Source organism: Chelmon rostratus, chromosome 13 (genome assembly GCF_017976325.1).
Source record: "Chelmon rostratus isolate fCheRos1 chromosome 13, fCheRos1.pri, whole genome shotgun sequence".
Taxonomy (NCBI): Eukaryota; Metazoa; Chordata; class Actinopteri; order Chaetodontiformes; family Chaetodontidae; genus Chelmon; species Chelmon rostratus.
Window position 1 is genome coordinate 5,041,798 of NC_055670.1, and position 22,446 is coordinate 5,064,243.

At 43.9% G+C, this 22,446-nt stretch overlaps 1 protein-coding gene across 4 annotated transcripts in view; it reads right to left on the minus strand.

Annotated features, from left to right (window-relative positions):
* LOC121615959 (mitogen-activated protein kinase kinase kinase kinase 4-like) overlaps positions 1–22,446 on the minus strand; it is a 90,721-nt gene that overhangs the window by 42,993 nt on the left and 25,282 nt on the right. For all 4 annotated transcript variants that reach the window (XM_041950510.1, XM_041950509.1, XM_041950507.1 and 1 more), the window contains exon 3: positions 7,659–7,715. In XM_041950510.1, coding sequence (XP_041806444.1) covers positions 7,659–7,715 — 57 coding nt within the window. The remainder of the gene's footprint in view (positions 1–7,658; positions 7,716–22,446) is intronic.

Below are 22,446 nucleotides of genomic sequence, written 5' to 3' on the forward strand. Positions count from 1 at the left end.
AATCTCTTAGTTGTGAAAATGTCAGAAAACAGTGAAAAAACCAAATTCTTATTCTCAGAGCTCAAGGTGACATGCCTTGTTTTGTGCAGCCAATAGTCTAAACCCAAAGAGATTCAATTTACGATTAAAGAAAACACAAAAGACAAAATTGGAGAAATGCAACAAATCCTCACAATCGAGAAACTGGAACCATAAAATATTTAAATTTAATGACAGACTTGAACCAATCAACTGAAGGTCAAACCTGCCGATGAGCACCAATCAAATAGTTTCAGGTGTTTTAGTGTCTGACAGGTTTCTGTGCTGAGCTCTACCGGTCAGACACGCAGCCCAAACTGGAGTCTGTCAGAAGGCATCATTTAGATTCAACAGAGACAACACAGCCCAGCGTGTGTGTGTGTGTGTGTGTGTGTGTGTGTGATGGAGAGGAGGCGGGCAGGAAGTGACCTGCCTGTCAGGTTACAGCTGCTCGACAAGGAGACAGTGACATCATCCTCTCTGTCTGTCTCTCTGTCTCTTCTCTCTCTCTCTCTCTCTCTCTCTCTCTCTCTCTCTCTCTGTCTCTCTCTCTCTCTCTCTCATGTGTTCACTGTGTCTCTCTCTCTCTCCATCTTGTCTGTACACTGTCCATTTATCCTGGACGCTCGCTGTCTCCATCACTTTCACGCTTGCCGCATCACTTTCCATCACTCCCCCCCATAATGACTGAAGTCCCTCTTTCATATATATCCCATCATTACCACACCTCACCTCTCCCTCTCCTTCACTCTCTCCCTCGCTGTCCCTGAACTATATATCCACAGTCAGTCGCTCAAAACAAGGCGTCCTGAAGCTACTCATTATCATTCCTTGGCGTGGAATGCTGGGGAGACTCAGTGGCGGCCATATTGCCGCTAAAGTATTACAGCACACAAAGTGAGCAGAGCTAACAGAACCGCGACCCCGGGGGAGCGGACGGCCGCAAAGTGGAAGCATGATGGAAAATAGAAGGCGAGTAGGAGGGAGACTTTGGGTTTGACAAAGGCCAAGAGAGGTCGACATGTCTTTAACAGGCAAGCAGGAGGGACGTGTTGCAGGGATTATTTAAACACTCGCTGTGCTCCTGTCAGATCTGAAGAGGCCTCATGTGTTTAACCCTGAACTCATCACATTTCACGTATTTTATTATTGTGAATCTCATCTGTCACTAAGTGTTTTTTTACAATTTGTGAGGAATGAGCAACTTAAGCAAAGACGTAATGAAGACAGGAACTCACAGGCTACACGTCTAACCAGTTTTAATGGAATCATTATTTTCTGGTTGAATGCATTAGCATTCAACAGATGTGACAAAGCTGTACAGATGAAAAAATTAATTGTGACTGTAAGGTCACATTCATACTGAAACGGATCCATTTGAAACTTTCCATCCACACGAGTATTTTCAGATCGTGGCCTGACTGTGAACTGATGAGGAAAACAATTTTTGGCTTTTATTGGGCATGAACAGGACACTGCTGCAAAGGGTCTGCCTGCAGATCGTCAGAGGTTTTCCTGCAGGTCACTTTTAGCCTGAAATTAAATAGAAACCAAGTCTCTGTTTTCAGAAAGCTTCCCGATCACTCCATCAAAGCTCACAGCGACTGTTCAAATTCAGTTGCAGTTTTTTTTTGTGAGAGCTCAGGTTCTGATGTTAATGTGTTCTTATTGTTCTAGTGACCTCATTGTAATGAAAACCCACTGGAAGATAGATGAGCGTTGAGATCTAAAGATTGTTTTGGCTGCTTTTGAATCGTGCTGCAATAAGAGCTCAGAGTTAAAGGACAGATTCACACTTTTCAATGTGAGTATATTTTACTAACACATATCATACATCACCACCAAAGCTGTTAGATGTTAGATGCTTATGTTGCACCATTTTCTTTGGCAAACCATCCAGATCCAGATGTTCAGTATAAGTAAGTGAACACTCTGACCTACTGGTGGCACTAGAAGAGACTGAGCATTCATTAGGTTTGATCACTGGGGACTGTAGATATATGGATTAAATTTCATTGTAATCATTGTAATCAACCAGCGGAGTAACACTGCAAAGTTTACAACCCCACAGCCAGGAAACACATACAACCACTGTTCAAATGTATCCGCATCGGTTTCGACATGGCTGGAGAGTTTTAACAGATTTTTCCTTCACTCTTCGAGACAAACAGCAATTCCGCGCCTTCAACACCTTCCCACTTTTCACTTTCACACCCTCTGAATGGACAGGGAGCGGTGGGAGAGGGTGGGAGGTGAGACAGTTGATTTGCTTCAATGTGGATAGTTTGTTTCATGGGCAGAATTCAGAGAAAGAGAAAAAACAAGTGAGAGAATATGGCGAGAAAAGCAATAATTCCTCGGGGGAGCAGAGGGGCAAAGATAAAGACGCTTGCTGTGTGGTTTTTCCACTAATCAAGATCGATTTTCTCCGACTGAATCCTGCTGGATTACATCAAGTCAGCTGTGGCAGAGAGGCTGTGAATGCAGAGCTGCAGCAGCTACATTTCTCTTTCTCTCCTTCTATTCCTCCCCTTTTCTTTGTGATTTCCTATCACGGATGAGGATGACTTCACCCTCTAGTCTACTCTCTTACTGTCGCTCTCCTTCCACACAAAAAACTGAGGTGGCGACTGACAAATAGATGGGGAGGGGTGGAAACGAGAGCAATACATGTGCCAAAAAAGAAGGAGGGAAAACAACAGGCAAAAATGTGAACGAATGCAACAAAAAAAGAGTAAAGAACAGAGGGATGGGCAAAGGAGGATAGAGGTGGTGAGCGGATGTGAGTGATGGAGGTGAAGAGAGGAGCAGGCGAGCAGCGGCAGCCCCTCCCATAATCCCACTGCACTTCAGCTGAACCCTCTCAAAGGAGGAAAGGGAATTTCTTCTCCTTATCTAAGCTCTCTCCCTCTCCCTCTCTCTGTCTAAGGTTTCACTCGCCTGCTTCCTGCCCTTCCATCTTCTTCTCTTACGCTGCCCGACAGCCCATCGCACCACAGAAACAGTGCTAGTTCTAACCCATCATGTGGCGGTCCGCTAGGAGCGAACATCACTCGCTGCAGAGCAGGGTTGTTCAGCTAGCTCAGACACAAAAGCCTGCGCCGTGAAGAGCTGTTGTGCATAAAAAAAAAGAGGAAAACATCAGAGGTGTGTCGATACAAAGGCAGAAAATGCTGCAAACATAGTCTGTTCGTGTTCACTGCACCAACTCTCAACTGGCAAAAATATTCCCCAATCGAAGCAACGGCTGTACTTGTGTTTTGGACATACCGGAAGCTGAGTGACTTTTGGTCCTGTGTATTTGGAACTTTTGAACAGGCCCTTGACACAAATAAAGACCCTACCCCCCCTGACTGCTCTGTTTTGGTCTTTCCCCAACTGCAATATGCCCACCACAATGCAGTGTGTCATCCCTGCTCCATCCTCCTTTAACAGAAGCATGCCTCTCCCCCAACACCGGACAGGTGGACACATGAAGTTTTACAATGCACACATCTGGAGAAGTTTAGCTTCCCGCTGAAAGGATCTCTGAAATCCTTTCACAAGACTTGGAATCCCCTACTCGGCTTTATCGACCGAACTATGAGCCCTGAGGATGATGACGACTCCAAGGTAGAGCACACTGAAGGGAAAGAGAGGGACCCTCACTATCCCTTTCCTTTATCATCATCCTGAAACACTAAAATCAAATAAAGCCCATAGAGTTCTTAGAGTGCCAAACACCAGCAATTAGACCCATCCCCTGGAATAAGCAGGGCAGCCAACTGTAACCTGACGATCTGCTTCTTCCAGTGTTGCACACTTCAAAGACGACTAATAGGCACTAAAGGTAGAGCGGTGATTCTGCAATGGAAATGTTTCTGCAAACCCTCACAGAGAAGAGTGCTACAGGTAAGGCCACATTCAGACTGACTTGAGCTCTGCGAGACAAAACACAGCCCTGAGCTGAGCCGAGCCGAGCCGAGCCGTTCTAACACAGGTCTGTGTTTGTCGGGCTTTTCACTCCTCTTGTTCTCTCTCGTCTTTTAAGTGTTGCTCTTTCTCCCTCCGCAGACTCTCTTTCCTACTCTGTATATGGAACAGGAAGTGGTATGTGGGTCAGAGCACATATGCCAAGATGTGCACAGGGAGTACAGAATGGACATGCGCACATGAGCGCGCACACACACACACACACACACACACAGAGGAAAAGAGATGTACAGATGTGTAGTTTTGCATTCATGACATGTGAATGTATGAAAGCTCCTGTGGTTCCCTTCCCTACATGGCATTAGCGTGCACGTGAAGGTCTCCAGCTTTTCCAAAGCAAACAACTTCCTCTGCTCAACTGTCATTCTTGGCAAGCATCCAGACAAACTCTGAGTGTTTACTTTAGAAAACGGCTGAACCGCGTGGAAAAGGACCACTATAAACATTTCAGAGGGTTAAAAAAAAAAATCTTGAATATTCCCCACATGTGTATTTCTCTTCAGTCATTCAGCTCGTATGAATACATAAACATAGTACCATCAAATGTTCCTGATCCCTCTTCATGTCCTGTCTTTAATCTCGACCGTTGGAAATGGAGATTTGTGCCTGCAGGCCACGGCACACATTCCAATTCAGATTGCCACTTTCAATATTTCACAGTGAACTAGATCTTTGAGCAGGACTTCCAAATTGTGTCATGTTATCTGCCACAGTGGCAGCCAAGGTAAACTAACTAATCATCATAGAGGATACAGCAATACAAACTATTACTGGATGTCTTCCAATCTGACACCTAAACCTTTCTGTAGTATATCCAGTGAAGGTGAAAGCCTTTAAGGCAGCTCTTACCAGCATTCTTACATTATTATTATGGATCGTATAGTGAGGGGCCCACAAAGAAGAGGAGGAGAGCAAAAACAGAGCTAAAACAGAGTGAATATAGCAGACTTACATTCACCACGTGGCCAGAAACGCGACTCCAATCAAATCTAAATTTGCTCCATAACTTCTGTATGTGTCAATTGTTTACTAAGAACTTCATGATACGAATTTAAAAAGTGATTACAAATCAATGTTGTGTTGACAGCTTGTTTCCACTGCCCCCAAGTGGCCAGAAATACTCATTACAGGTTAGACTATTAAAATCATTAAGAGACACATCCCACTGAAATCCCAGTTGATAAAATTGAACATCTAGGATTTTAAAATTAGTTAGTATAGGGTTTTCTTTAACATGTCTCAATGTCAAAATCGATGCTGAATCCATCGTTTTGCTTTTTTTGTCCATTCTTTTACTTAAAATACAAAGTATTAATGGCTCATAATGGATCGATTTCCCTGACGGACTCAAACTGCTGTGGTCATTCTTTCCTTCAGGGGTGTGTCACACTGCAGCCACAGGAAAACCATGAGGGTGTGAAAAAGGGCAAAAGACTGCAGAGGCGGCAAGTATTCAGAAGACTAGAAATAAAATGCTGCCTGGAAAGAATACAAAACACTATTGAAAATGTGCTGCCAAAACGTGCTATCAGCCTTTTTAACATGATGCTTGTTTTTCAAGTAGAAGTGGTTCCATTAGTTTTAGCGTAACAACATAAGGTTTCTGAAGGTGGGCTAAGCTTATAGACTGCAGCATCATACTCTGCTGCAGCACCTACAAAAAAGTACATTTATATTTTCATCCTTTTTCCTGCATACAATATGCAGAAAATGAATTAGATAGCACCATCATATCTGGGCCTTCTGAGGGGAACCATGCTGCAGAAGCCCATTCATAAAGATTTCAAAGACCTTGACATCTGTGATGCCCCAGTCAGTGGTTCTTAACCTGGGGATAGGGAGCCCCCCAAGGGGTCATGAGATGATTAAAGGGATGAGTCAGCAAAACATTTTTTACAAAAAACAAACACAACCTAATGTCGTGTTTTACTTTTTCTGGTATATAATTTTTCTCAAATTTTTACTTGGATATTTTCACCTCTTCAGGCATTTTTTGTTTGTTTGTTTGTTTGCTTTGCAGTTTCCAAACTGCTTCAGTACATTACCACCACCTCCTTCTGGACTGGAGGAGGGCCGACCCTGATCTGCATGTAACTGGGAAAATCCACATATATTGTCATCAGATTTATGATCTGGCCAACAGAGATGCACATATGTGGCTGAGTGTATATGAAAGCATCAACTGGATTTTATCTGGATAAGAGATACTTGAAATGACAAGTGTAAACGGGGCCTTACAGATCTTGTCCAAAAGACGACCCTTTAGATGAAGTATTAGGGTTTTTAGAGATACAGCTAAGACCAGCAGGGTTGTAGTACACAGACAGCACAATCCTCTTCAGCAGAGCTGTTGACCCAGATTAAAGGATTTTATGTGACAGCCTTGATGACACACTGACGCCTCTTTAAGACGTCTGGGCAGAAAATGGTCAAGTGACCTCAAATATGTGCTCGTGAATATTTTTCCCATTGTCTCATTTAGGTATTCACTCAACAGTGAGCAACAGGAAAGGCAGGAAAAAACACACTCACCACAGCCACCATCGAAGTAGTGAGATGCAGATTTACAAGACTACCAGTCCATTTACTGCACGTTTCTCTAGCTCCTTACTCAACTTTGAGGACCCTGGTAAGCATGCATCCATGGCCATGCACACACGCACGCACGCACACACACCGATCTTCAGTCTTTAAAACTATTGGCTAAACTGCCCTCAGGAAATTGAAAGTCTGTTGAGCTTCAAGCACAGACTCAGCTTTATCCAATGAATAAAAAACTGGGGGTTGGAAGCCGTGTGATTATAAGGCGAAACATTAGGACTAATTTTAGAGAGAAAATATTGACATGAGAGTGCTGAGCGGAGAGAGGGAGGGGAGTCAGGGAAACTGTTTTGGTGGTAACTGTTATATTGAACGTATGAATAAAAAATAAGAAAAATAGTACCGATTTAGAGATGCAGTGAAACTGAATTTAGGATCGCTTTCAAATCTGGTGGGACGGGTAACTACTAGAGCCGCACCACATGCATTTGTCATGCATCTATCTGACGTCAGTACCATGTTCATTTCTCTCTTCAAGGCAGGAATATTTTAATGTAGCTGTGTAAAACCAAACTGCTGCATCTCGCAAACAACTGAACCATTCAACAGAACCATTTTTCTACAGAATTTGACAAAGCTGCAAAGGTGCAGCAGCAGTTTAGATGTCATGCAGTTAAGAACTACACTGACAGCAAGAAGTGGTTTTCCACCCACTTGAAACATCAAAAATCAAAAAAAAAAAAAAAAACCAAAAAAAAAAAAAACTGTGACCCACAGGTCGACTGACGCTTCTCCTCCACTGCAGAGACTAAAACTATGTGCAAAACATCAAATTGGATGATTTGATTTGTGGAGCGCTGAGCGATGAGGAGACTGTAACGTTCCTCAAACTACTCCATGAAACAAACATAAACGGCATTTTCAATTTTTGACTGGTGGTCTTTTCATCACATCTCTCAGTTGTGTCCTCTTCTCATGCAGTGGTTCAATGGCATCCAACGGGAGAATTAGCTTCACCAGCTTCGATGCGCTCGACTACTAATATTAAAATCTGTGCTAAATCTGGATGGATACCTGGTTTATGGCAACAAACCGTTAAAAGTACACATCGAGTGGTGTTTACTGACCTCTGTGACATCCATGACTTTGATGGCTGCCAGTTGTCCCGTCTTGACATGTCGACCCTGGAGAGAAAAGCAGAAGAGAGGAGGTAAATTTATGATTTTTCTCCCTTTGCAGCATGCACAGCATCATAGTCATTTACCAATCTGCGTGACTATTGTTCAAGCGTGAACAGCTCAATTATACGACAATTAAGAGCACAGTATGACAATGACAATGGTATTTTCTTTTTCTAGCGCTGGTGAAAGAAGCCAAAAAGTGACCGACTTGCAGCACAAATTATAGGCAGGGAACAAAAAGCTTTCAGGACAGTAGAGTCATCGGCTGAGTGAGGCTAGCTCAGCTTTTTGCCATGAATGAGAGACTGAAAATAATATTCAAAACGGGTGAGGTACCATGGGTGGCCATTTCTCCTAAATTAGTTATATAGAGGATTCCAGTAAACTGATATACATGGAAGAGGCTACAAGAGGCTCACACCAATCATCAAGAGCAAACCAGATGAGGCCCTGAAGTCAGCCCCTAAATTAGCTAGAAAGCAGCTATATGCTAACAGTTGACTTGTGTTATGTTAACTATCATGCAGCTGTTTTGAGTGTGTAACAATTGAATTCACAAGCTTTTTTGTTTGGTTTTGTCTTGTGTACACCACACACCAAAGCTACTTTAGCAAAGTTGGGTAGGATTCATTAACCTTGAAAATACCAAGGAGCTACAAGGAGCCTTAAGCTAATAGCAATGTAGCATGTGCGGAGTTAACCACCATTCAGCCACAGATAGATAATTAGTAGTAGTAACAGAAGTATTTCATGTTTATACTCAAGACAGAACTATACTACACCAACAGGGTAAAATATTAACCTAAGTCTGGGGTCAACAATATGGAAGTTTACATTCTCTCTGCCTGAAAGTAAGCCTTCATGCAGGCTAATGTTAGCCCATTAGCACCTTGCCAAACTATAAAGGGAGACAGAAACCCACAATTCTTGTTTTACATAAAACTTCTTGCTGTTTACCTGAAGATAATGATGTCTCACGCTGTGAAACCCTCCCACCAGGAGTACGTCTACACTGTAGCACAACTAGGAACGTAACCTCAGCAAATATTGAGGAAAATGTGCTATGAAAGACAGGAAGGTTAGCAAATGGCAAACTGAGACCAGTGACACAGCCGAACTGTGGATTTTCATTCACAACTGGGCTCAAAGTTGTCAAAAGCTGCGTGGTCAGTACGTAAAGATGAACTACTACAAACAAGGACCCTCTAAAATCATTGACCTGACGTTCAGGTAAACAGAGAGCGCCATCCATGACCATACCTACACTAGATGGCTTGTGCTAACAGTACATAGGTCATAGAGAAGCCACAACAGCCCCACAGCTACACCATACTTGTTACAGTCAACTCTGGGTTTATTATCAGACAAAGCATCCTGAACAAACCAGCAAGATACAATACACCTTTCAAACAGAGCAACAATGGACAGAGACCCTGCCGTTAAAGCCTATTTTCCCTCTAAAGCTCGACCAGAAGGGTTCGGTTACCCCTGTGGCTTAACAACATGAGCTCAAATGTTTTCACAGATGGAAAACGACAGAGACAGAGGGAAAGTGTGAGTTTAAGTGTAAGTAAGCAATCTGCATCGTGTTTGTATCCAGTATCCAGTGCATGTGTGACTGAACTGCCACATGATCAGGTTTCCTTTGTGTGAACCAGGACTGCGACACCTGAGCCACCGGCCCCCGTTCCTGAATGAGTCGCCGCAGTACACGGCTTGAGTGATGAGGGAATAACCCATTTTGGTTTAGCCATAGGGGACGTGTGTGTGTGTGTGTGTGTGTGTGTGTGTGTGTGTGTGTGTGTGTGGAGGTGGGGTTGGCGATAAGGTCAAGGCTGATTGAGCAAACTACAAAGATGACAACGAAGCAAAACCTTGCCAGTGCCTCACTGTGGGAACTTTATGGGAATGATGGAAGATGACAAAGCTGTACAAAAAAAAGAGGAGAGAATGAACAAATCTTGTGAAGAAACCGAAATTGAAGAAATAGTAAAATCGTATTGGCAGTGCAGGAGCGCACATTTTTCTGTTGTTTTGTTGAAATGTGACTCTGGCAGTGGAGTGCAGGGGGACAGGACAGTAAACACTGAGTGATTTCTGGAGAAAAGGAAGTGCAACAACAAAGTGCAGGTGGGCTGATGTTATGTCAAACCATATCAGCCATAAAAAAACAAAGGGAAAGGAGTGACAGTTGAGAGAGAGGACAAAGTGGAGCAAAGGGGAGAGGAAGGGAAAGATAAACAGAGCAGTTTCAGTGCAGAGAGGAGGCTGAAAATAACTGGGGACATTAACAGAGTGCCTCCATGGGAAAGTCATTTTAACAGCAGGACCAGATAAAAAGATATATTACAACAACAAACACATCATGTAGGATTAGAAACCGAAGAAACCCAAAATGAGACCAGAACCCCAAATCCTACAACTCTCCACAGAGGTCAGTCGGCCATCTTTGAACTGTGTGTTAATAGGGATGTGTTGGACTAGTGTGTGTGTGTGTGTCTCTGCACTTTTCAGCCACAGCAGGCCAACTCAGGCAGACCTCCATCACACTCCATTAAACTCTAGCATCCATCTTACTGTAGCACTGCTGAGTCATCGGTTTCTAACCCTCGACACACACACGCAGAAGGTATTTCTGACGTACTAATGCACACACACACGCACACTTACCAGCACTACTGAACGCACTCACCACTTCCATTCACACACACAAAAGGTATACGGACCCTGACTTACTGACTATTCAATCTGACCTCACTATCTCTGTTTGAGAATTTGCATTTCTTTTTTAACAGGGAGAACAAGAAGAGGTGTGTGTGTCTGTGTGTGTGTGTGCGTGTGGTGTGAGGAGGTAGGATACTAGCACATTTCAGCTGACTTTGCAGTTTTGTTAAGGAATAAGAGTGTGTGTTGACAGGGTTTATTCACGATCACACACACATATAGTACACTGAGGAATACGCTACTATGTTGTACATGATTTGTACAACCTGTAGTGTTAATGTCTGCGCACACACACACACGCACGCACACACACACACACACACACACACACACACACACACACACACACACACACACACACACACACACAGAAGCTATCATACTGTAAAGAAGCAGCTGTATGTATGTACGCTCGTCTCCTTGACATGAAAACAAACCACTTATGACTGGCACCTGACCTGTCTATGTATGTGTGTGTGAGGATGTAGGTGTGTGTGTTTTCAGTTTGGTGCAGTTTGATTACAGTCTTTACTGCAACCTCTCGTTTTCCAATCACACTGGGAAAAATTTGCCATTTTCACTTTTGTGAAGTTTATTTTTCAGAGGAAATAAAAAAGACACTGTCTAAACGATGAAAGATTCTTTTGTGTGTGTGTGTGTGTGTGTGTGTGCGTCTCCTGTCTGCGTGTGTGTGTGTGTGTGTGTGTGCGTCTCCTGTCTGTGTGTGAGAAAGGTGACCTCAGATCACAGACTGTAATAATTACAGAATCCCCCCAACCGCCGACACACACACACACACACACACACACAATGGTTAAAAGATGACATCATCTTCTTCTCTGGTTCCTTTGTTCAGAAAACGAGACACACACGAACACGCACACACACACACACACCTGGCCAGTATGGACTCTTAAAGAAAGGAAAACGACAGAGGAGCGGCCCATCAGTCGGTCAGAAGAGGAGAAATTCTTTTTGTAGCTTCATATTTTTGACAACTTGTTTTTCCCATCATTCCCATCAGTCATGTCATTGTTTTCCCAATGAATTCATTCCTGAGTTTTGCGGGCACAGCAGCATCCTAAACCCGCCGTCTAGCCCCATTATCTAAACTCGTAGCTCCCAACCTGGGGGTCAGGACCTTAGAAAGATCACAAGATAAATCAATTAATCCTTCTTTTGGCTTTTTCCTAGACTTTTTAAAACGAAATGAATGTAAGTAATGCCATTAACTTTCTGTTAACACCCCCCAGCTGACTCCACACTCCACTCAGATATGATACAATCCTTCGGTCATCCGACTCTCCCATGACTAGCACCATGATCCATCTCTACTGTGCTTGGCCGAGTGTCTCTGGTGGATGTTTAGACCACACTCTCCGTTAATTCCAGGAAAGCCTGGAGGGCCCGCGAGGTGAGGGGCCATCCGACTTGGTTTCAGTGCAGAGTTTTAGGCTCACATGGTCTCAACAGACTCCCTCCAGGCAAGTTAGTGTTTGTGGAGAAGCTGTGCTTTACATCATGTCAGAGCTAACAATACACCCTTGGTTCAAGCTCCTGTGGCTGCCTGAAGGCTGAACACAGTTTCTTCCTTGATAGCCTTTATTTTACTTATTATATATCATCTTTGCATCCAAATCTATGTAGAAAAGAGCATTTGGCCCATCATAGGAGGTGAAAGCTCTCCACTGAAGAAAGTATGTCAGTGTCAACAGTCCATATTTTGCAGAAAATTATGGTTAAGACACCAAAGTTTGTGAAGACGCCAGATAAGTCAGGCTGAAATACGTCTGAACTGAGGTCCATAAAAAGTCCAAGAAATATCCATCACAGAAAAGCCCAAAGTTGCATCTTTAAACTGTTTGTTTTGTCCAGCCAACAGTTTTAAATGCAAAAACATCCAATTTACAATCACAAAAGAAAGAGAAAAGCTGCAAATCCTCACATTAGAGAAGCCAGAACTAATGATTCATGATTATTCTACAACTATCAAACTGTTAAGACTGTAGTGATGAATTTTCAGGGTTTTCTCCCCATCCAATCAGAGCCAGACGACCGCGAGAAGCTGAAATATAAAAGACATGGGGGCGAACCTACACATGCAGAGTGTTAACCAAATGTTAGACAGAATCAAAACCACAGGACAAACGCTCAGTCAGCAGACTGATGAGGAGCTCCGAGCTTGAAAGGGTCACATGTGTAGGAGCTGATGAACTGATTCACTCTGGAAGCGCTTTCCTTCAGAGGCTCTGCTTCGGTTTGGGGGCATCGCTGACTCACCCGCTTCCTCCCCAGCAGCCAACAGTCACTTTAATCAGCCGCCGTTTGCCAACGCCGCTGCCCACACATCAGCAGCTCCACTGATGTCATTGGTTTGCACACATGTCGATGACCAAAATTTTATGGTGCTGGGCTGACCAGACATTGTCATAAAAGTGAATTAGTCTAATACAAAGTGTTGAAGGTATGATGCTTGATAATTACTATCTAATTAGTGCTGTAATAGACCACAGTGCAAAGCATTGACTAAGGACCACATTTCCAGTCAGCTCTTTAGCTCAGTGCCAGTTAAAAACACCTGTTTCTGATACAACTTATTTAAAGAATTGTAGACTAGACTGAAGTGTAATTTTCTACATACTAGCAAAGTGATTTGTCTTGTTTTATGATAATGGCACACTGTTCTAGAGAGGTCTCAAACAAAGGAAACCGTGTTGAGGATACACAGACTTTATTCACACCATATTTTTATTTTATCAACATGGTCAAATCACTACTTGTAAGGTGAAAGGGGCCATGTGTGAAACACTACATGGACCTCATAACCGCCCCCCCCCGAGACATTTGGAACCATTTGTTTATGTGCTGACAGTTTCACAGACTGCTTGTACCAAAGTACATTCACAGCAATTGAAAAAATAAAAGCGGGTAATTAAAGCGACAATCATCGAGCCTAAATGAGTCCCACAGCGGACACATAGACGTCACGTCTAACCTTTACAGCGTCCTTCACTCAGATCACTCCTCCTCTCCAATCAGGACCCGTCGAGGCAGCAGACAACAGTTTTAATGAGGTCCCTTACTCAGACTACTGGGACCTGACCCCAGAGTTCAGAAGGTACACCCCCCTATGATCCTTCAGCTGGTGTGACCTTTGACCCATAGCTGTGACTCCAAGGGGGAAGGGATGAGGGGAGTGATCTGGGATTCTCATTAAAACGGAAGAGACCACAGCTGAACCCAGATACTGATCTGTGGTCAGTTTCCTTGCTACGTGTTGAAGGGATCCAGTTTCCAGAGGAACTTCACGATGGTCAGTCAACATTATCAACATTCAGGTAAAAGTCATTTGAAAATCTGCACAGAAGTCAAGTCACAGTTACAGCCATGTCAGCAGTACAAGGAGCAGAAATCTGTGTGTCTTCATGAATCAATGATCACCAAAACAAAACAAAAAATCACCTCTGAAGTTACAATTATGCATGAAGTCTGCTGTAGGTTTAATCTGGGGGTTAAAGCTAAGATCAGATTCATAAGCAACCTTTTCTTTTGCTGATCTATCCAAAAAAAAAAAGACAAGACGAGCCGATGCGAGCCGACGAGAACGTGCATCAGGCGTGAGAGTCCCGTCTCCACAAAGGATCATTAAATTCAATGAAATATCGGCCTGCAACATGTCATTGGAACATTTCTCTCTCACTTTGCAAAAATACTTTTGGTGCTGTTCTTTTCTTTTTCTGTATTCAGCACTTGTTTAGGCTGCTGCCAGAAAACACAGGAAGTCTGGAGAGAGAGCGAAAGTGGAATGAGTGAAGATGAGCAGGAGGTGGAAGGAGAGGAAGGAGGCTGAGTGTCAGAGGGTGTACAGAGTAGGAAGAATAAGCTGTGTGTGTGTGTGTGTGTGTGTGTGTGTGTGTGTGTGTGTGCGTGAAGAAGATGGAAGCCAGATAGAACTAAGACGAGGAAAGAAGGGAGCTGCGTGACTTCCCCCCAAGGAAATGCCAGGGGAGTGCAGTCATCCTGGAACAACACATACACACACGCACGCACACACATGCACACACACACACACACAGTAGAAGAGTCTCTCCAGATATATGTGCCATCTTAAACAGGTAATATATACTTTCACATAATAATCTGTTGTCAACACAACCATATAGTTGGTGTTTAGCCTAAATCTGGACATACACCTGGCTCTGTGTGTGTGTGTGTGTGTATCCATCACAGTTTTTGGGACAAGGCGTTCTTTATTGCACCCCTCTGGGCTTTGGGGCATAGAGGGGGAGCCAGGTGCAAGCTCTGGTACACACACACACACACACACACACACACACACACACACACACACACACACACACAGTCTTTCACAAATACACAGAGTCACACAGACAGATGCACAAAGTGAAACCCACACAGAGACACAGACACATGGGCGAGCACACTTTCTATTCCTGCAGCGCAGCAACCATCTCACATTGATCGAAGCAGTGAAGCGTGCACTTATTAAATGTTGCTAATCATCAATGTAATGATGGGTTTCCACAACTCAGGATGTTCTCACACACTCCAGAAGCTGAATACACAACATAAAGCACACACACACACACACACACACACACACACACACACACACACACGTAGAGAAAAATGTAAAAAAACATGATGAGGTCCAGAGGTATCTGTGGATGTTCCAGATGACAGACAGCAGCTGAGGCTGAACATCCTGTCACATATCAACAACAGCAGCAAGGAGAGCAACACCCCGTTCTCTGCTGTTTCCATTTGAAATTCTCTCTAAAAACACCGCTCACTTCACCGAGGACGATGAAGAGCATGTTCCTCTCAGCAACACCATCTCTCTTTGAAATAGGCCATACTGTAGGAATTGGCACGGCCTCGCCATCATGCACACAGTTTACAGATACAACAGGATGTCACACCTCAAAAAAAATTCCACTCCCCAGACAGAAAGTAGCATTTATACCACAGCCATTTCTAGCAGAAACCTATAGCTGGAGGCAGTGCTGCAACTAATGATTGTCTCAACTTTCTGCTGTTACTGGAGTAATTCGCTCCTTCGGCCCTCTGCTAGCGGCTGAGCTTCAGCTCTGTTTGCAGAGGTGACAGCAGGTGATCTTACAGCTGATGCACTAGTTTACAATGAACATTTTACTGTTGAGGTGAGCAATTGCATCACTATGAAATGCAGCTTTGACTCCATTTTTAAGAAGATAAATGTTTTTTAAAAAGGATGTTGTATATTATTTTTATCCAAACATCTGTTTTTGTCTCCAGTGATTCATCACACTTCATCTGCTAGAATATCGTACTTTACAACTTTGTGACTGGCCTGAAAAACAGACATTTCCTCTCTGGCTAAGACAACCATTCACTGTGAACGTGGCAGGTTCATGGACATGGACAGAGTGGGATTCTTTAACACCGGGTTAACTGAAATAAAACAATCAATGACTGCAACATGAACTCGCTGCTGATGCATCGCGGGCTGCGGGCTGCGGGCTGCGTGGCACCGTGCAGATGAACCGGACCTGATGCGTTGCCTTCAGACAACACACATGCCACAACACACAGTTCAGATAAAAAGCTTGTAGCATGTTTAAGGGTGATCCCTGAGGAGGACCACCCCTGAGAGAACAATGGTGACAGCACTGTGTCAGCAAACTGAGTAGAAATATCTTGAAGGAAAGCTATAAGAGCTGGAAGTTTGTCACTCAGACTTTGTGGCATTTACAGTTGACCCATGAGATGCATTTAGGAAACTTATATTTAAGTGGATTTCATAGCTCCATTTTCCACCCCAGGGAGTAAAAGTATGTAAATGAGGACAGAGAATAGTACACACTGTACGATCACACATGACAAACTACAGCCTTGAAAGTTAACACAGAGTTGAATCAACACATCATCTGACACTGCGTCAGCACAACCAAGGACAGTTGGGATGTATGCTGTTTATGTGCGTCTGTGCAGCCTGTGGAGAGCTTTGTGTTGTTGCAATGAATAAAAGTGTCAGGAGAAAGCCTTGAAGTGGTTAAGCTCAAGGCACAGCTCAGGAAAGGCGTTAGTGAGGGATGAGGCCATGTTGCTCTAAAGCTCAGTTTCTGTTGCTGCTGTGTTGCTCTGCCTTCAGTGAGTGTTCACACAGGAAGCTCTGTGTAAGTAGGCCAAGAAAAGAGCCTGACTCTGGGGAAGGACGCAGACGGAGAAGGAGAGAGGCTGGTCAGTCACAAATCGCTATTGATCGCTTTGGTGCAGCTAAAACACCAGGAGAGCGTCTGCTCCTTCACTGCACGGGGAAGAGAGATTAACGAGGAATTACTGATGTTTATCAAAAACGACCATTAAAAATCACATTTTCTGACAGCAGAATTACAGTAAATAGCCACGACTGTATATTTGATTGGTTCTGTGTTGCCTCTTTTAGGGATTTGATTTCTATAGGAGTACAGAGGATACAATGCTTTCCAGAGAGAAAAGTCCAGAGAGAGGCCCAAAGCAAAACAAGGCAAGGAGGAAGGAAGTTCAAGAGAGTAAGACGGCCACTCAGTGAGATAGAGGGAGGAGAGACAGGTCGTTAGAGAGACAGGCGGCATGCATAGCTGTTGTAATTAGATCTAGTAGTAGTAAGGGGGTTACATTCTGGGCACTGGTGCGACTTTCCATAACGTAACGGCTATCGCCCCATTTTTAGCCTCACAGGGAGGACTGACCGTCACTGAAATGGATATCGCTTATAACCAGGCCGACAAACCACAACATCAGGGCAAAAGCCACGCAGAGGCAGCTGGAGAAACGTCGACGCGAAGTACACCTAGAGACGAACCCTGTGCTTTTTAACTGCAGCTCCTGTCCTAAACATTCACTTTGAGATAGATGCCACATCATACCAAGACTAATGGAAGCTTTTCTGCAGCCTTAAACCTCTATAACAGATGTTTCTTGTGATCACTTGCAAATAACATTGTTGTGCAACAAAAAATCACTTTCAAATCTGGTCTAATATATTAAGAGACGTTGAGAAATATCCGAGTATCCGAGTCAAACAAGGGACAAATATTCTTCTGTTCTTGTTAACGTATTTAATCTATGCAGCACAGGATGATGCTACGTTCCCAAAAAGCTAGAGGACAGTAGTGAGAGATTCAGGACAGTCTGGAAACTAGAGAACAAAAAGGAAGAAGAAGAAGCAGCTTTAGCAGCTTATTCTGTGTCGTGCCACAAGCTGAAGCTCCAAGTGCCAAAAACGAAAGGACGTGCCGCTACATTCCCTGAGCATGAAGTCCAAGGACGTCCAGACACGAGACGACCAGATGTCCTCTCGCTGCTCCTTTTATCACCACATTCCTCAATTAGCCCTCTGAATCGGGGGATCAGGAGGGAAAACACAACACGACGGTGGAGACAAAGGCGGAGACAAAGGCGTGAAGCATGGCAGAAAAGACGGACAAAGTTGAGCTGCCCAAAGTAGCTCATTTGGTTCATCAATCAGAAGACAAGTCTTTGCTTCAGTTATATCAGCTCTGTTTCACAAACGCAGGCCACATTTGACCGAATGAGTGGTCGATCCTTTCATTGCTTTGGTATTTGATGTTGAAAAGGTCTCGCTTCAGGATTTAACCTGGGTTAAATTCGCAGAGAGTGTTGGAGAGAGAACAGGAGTGAGCTTCAGCCTATATACTGTCTGGACTGAAGCCTGGACCGCTGTGTGGGTGTGTAAACCTGCAGCGATGCAATATGAAACTGAGCTCAGACAACATCAGTAGCTGCAGCCTCCTGTGTTTTGCACAACTGGTACCTAAATGCATTTGGTATCAGTCTGAAACAGATCTCAAAGCTACATTAAATCAAAAGAGTTTTTTTTTTTTCACACAAACTTGAAGAAAAGGTTCTACATTTGGTGCAAAAAATGGGGGAAGACACAAAAAACCCCCACCAAGGAACCACGTCCCCTTGCTTCATCAGACTCTGGGTCTGAAGCCTCTGGACGGAGCCCAGATGAAGCGGCTGAGTACACCCGAGGAATTAGCTCGTTGTCGGACACCATTACCCCTGTTGATACTGAGATTGGGCGCTAACTCCGCTGTCCTCCCTTGTCCAGAGAAGACACAGTCGAGAGACTGCTGGAAGCTCATTATTCTCTTTCAGAGGCTCATTAGTTTTGATCTCGGCTGACTGGGGCTCGCAGAGATATGAATCAGGGAGTAGAACACTATTAAACAAATCCTGTTAGAGAGGCCTGCTCCGAGGCTTGGGATGAAGGGATAAAGTGATAGAACAATGTTTTGCAGGGAAGAAACGAATGCTCCTCACTAAAGGGTAATTAAATTCAGCAGACGGGGGAGGTAAACGGGAACGCTGGTGAAACCTTCTCAGTATGTGTGCCGATGTCAGCCGCTCCACCAATTTAGTCCAAACTGAGATGTCTCAATAACAGTTGGATGGATTGCTTCGGTCCACACATTCATGTTCCCCAGAGGATGAATCCCAATGAATCATCAGGTTAAAATGACCATTTGTCCATGACATCCTCTTCAACCTCAGGTGTGCTTTGTGTTCAGTGCTAATTAGCAAATGTTAACATGCAATCATGCTAAACTAAGATGGTGAACACGGTCAACACTGTTCAGACTTTGTCATGTTTGCATCATCATCATGAGCACGTTAGCATGCAGATGGATTTAGCTCAAAGCAGACTGTCTAGTTCTGGTCTTTCAGATGTTAAAAAAAGAAAGAAGTGGAGTGGAGTGAAGCTAAAATTTCTCTCTCAGACAGTGCATAACTGTTAATTATCACCTTTGGGTGCAGCTGCACAGAGCCACCTATTCACACGCTGCCTGTCAACTGCAGCTGAAGTCATGAAATACATTTTAAGAGCAAACAGCACAGTTCAAGCTTGTTTTTAATACCTAATGTTAGTTATGAGCTGCTTTTTATGTTAGCGGTTTTATGAAGTTTTAGGTAGATCAATATTAAAATTCTGTCTCCACCAGCTTCACTTGTCTTTCAAACTTTTGGACTATGTTAATGAATCCATATATATTCCATCTTTGTAACCTCACAACTTTCAGTTATATTCAACATACTCTGGCCAGGAGTTAAGTCTGTCTGCAAATTATCTTCTACCCTAATGTTTTCACCTGTATAGGTAACGTTTCAAAGCTGTATAACACACTGGCTTTTCCTGGTTAATACTGAACAATGGAAGAAGAAAGGAACGATGGCGCCCAAACTACAGGCCGAGTCAGACGCAGGTGATGTTAACTACAGAGCATCTGTTCTTATCCCTGGGTTGGCTCACTGCCCTCTGCAGCTCCCTGCAGGTGACCCACAACTCCCACACACTCTATCTTAATTCCTGCCTGGCTTAACAAAACCTCCACCCACCGACTCGACATCAGACGAGAGACTGTGACTGTTTACGTCCTGCTCCTAAACAGAAGCGTGAGCTCATCCGACAGGAGGCTCACACCTACTGATGCTCAGCTTCGGTCAGCTTCGGTCTGACTGTGCACGAGGGAAAAAAGCAGTAAAGCCGAATGACAATTTGATTCATTATGACTAAGTAACACTATTAACTAACAAAGATCGGTCGCTGAATATCAAACAGCACATCCGCCCTCCATTGCAGGGACTGTGTGTAGGCATCAGCAGCTTAAACTATTAATTTCTCTATCATAGTCTGGGGGATTCAAATCCTCTAGCTACCCACCGTGGGCTCCCAGCCTAATTTTCAAAAAACACCAAAATGTAAATGGTGTGAGTGAAAATTAGCAGCAAATCAGGAGGAAAACAACCGAGTCTGAGCATTGTGGAAGCAAGGCTGACTAATCCACGGGGGGCCAGAAGCTGCTTACATCCAACCTGGAAACCAATGCCGAGCTTAATTAGAGCGGGGCCGCGCCAGGTTAAAGTGCTAAATTAATTCGCTTGTTAGCCGGGGTTGATTGTGTTTTTAGCCTCTCTGCTCTCTGAAGTGTGTGGGGAGCACTAACGGCTAAGCTACCACCCAATTCTTTGCCGGTTAGAGATTGGCACTGTAGTCAGATAAAATGATACCATAATGCTCTTAATGACAGATGGATATTCTTCCTCTCGGGGATTAAAATATATAATGATAAAGTCTCATAATGAGGAGGCGATTAAAAAAACTCGAGCAAGATGGAACAAGCGCAGTCAGAAGCCTCAGTACTGCGAGAGTCGCTCATCTCCAAACTATGCTCAAGTGAATGATGAGAAGCAAAAAGCACTGATACTATATCTACCGATAATATTATTATCACCAATATTATGCTGTAAATGTGCCAGAGGTCTTCAGAAACAAATCCATAACCAAACATGACATGCATACTTTTTTTTCTTTTGCATCCAAAAGGGAGCCGAGGACCCAAACACCTGGCCCAAATAGACTGGAGAGTAATTAGGTCTGCAAAAAACAGCACTGCTCATTTTTTTCCTACACTTCACAGCTCAGACTCTCCTCTGTCTTGCCTCAAAAGGCAACAATCTGTACTGAACTTGATCGATACACTCAGGACTAAAGCCTGAAGTTAAAACTAAATATATTCTGTAAATGTATACTGCATTGCAAATGCAAAGTAAGAACATACAGGCAAACTATTGAAAAATGGAGCAGAGAAAATAAAAGGCATGCTGCAGAAAAGCAACTGAATTTTAAGAAAAAAACAATGGAACCATCTTTGAACCAAATCAGTTCATCACAAAGCGTCTGTCCCGCAGAGTGCCAGACACAAACCGCCACTCATCACACGGGGTCGGCCTGCTCACTCGGCTGCGTGGCTCCGTCAGAGGTGGGGAGTGGACGTGCGGCATGTGCGTGCGGTCGGCCACGTCGGCCACGGCTCGTTTTGATGACACGCGTGTGCCGTGGAGATCAGCTGCGCGTCCGTTCGCCCTGTTTGTCTGTGCTGCCTGAAAGCGGCCGGTGGCCTACTTTCCCCGGCCGCTGATGCAACATGGCCACTACTACAGCAGCCCGTTCTCAATCAGCTCCGCTCGACAGGAACACACAGAAATATCAAATACCACACGGGTGTTAGAGCCATTAAATGATAAATCAATTGACCATCAATCAATTGATTATCTCTCACCATGATAACTGATTCATCAGTATCCTTTATTGCTGAAAGCTCAAGTGACTGTAGGATTTTTCCTTTTGATGGTTCGATAAATATAAGCTGTTTGTTTCTGTAGGGCATTTGACTATTTCTTTTTCTATATACATCCTGAATGATAGATTGAAAAAATGCTCAAGACATTTTTAATGCAAGAGGCCAGGCTGCACCCAAACTGTTGGCTCAAAGCATTAGTCCAGGGGAGGGGAGCATCCGGCCTCCGTGAGACCATTTGATGGAGCCCAGGAGGCAATCTGTTAATACAAAAGAAACCTCAGACATGCAAAAATTTCAAAAAGCTAATACTTTTTTCTGCATATAAAAGAAAATAACATAAACTAGTAGACAGAGATCCTCGAGAAACAGCTGCTCTCAGTTGGCCCTGAACCAAAGACATGCTTCCAGTGATGAAAAGTCCAATCTCATGTGTCATGACAGTTTAAAACATGCCTAACTGGATGAGCTGCAGGGACGAATGCGCTCAGATAACAGTCTTCGGAAAGGTCTGGGTTCCCAAAAAGCAGCTTTCACAGGACCACATCCTGACAGAGGCAGTGTTCTGCAGGCGGGTTTTGTGCTGAGTGGGCTGAAACCTCATTCCGAAGGAGGATTTGTGAGGGACAGCCTTGTTGCTGCTGCAGAGCTGCTAGAACCAGACAAAGTAAAACTGTGAGGAACATATTTGCAATGTCATTTAACGTGGAACCAGCCGATGTGCCTGACAACCTGCAGCCTGAAATCATTGAGCTGCGAAGCAACAACGTGCTCAAAGTCAAACAACCTCCCTCTGCTCCAGGTCTAGTTTTTCCATTTTGCAGTGCTGAACTTGCCTGTGCATTTAGCAATATGGAAAG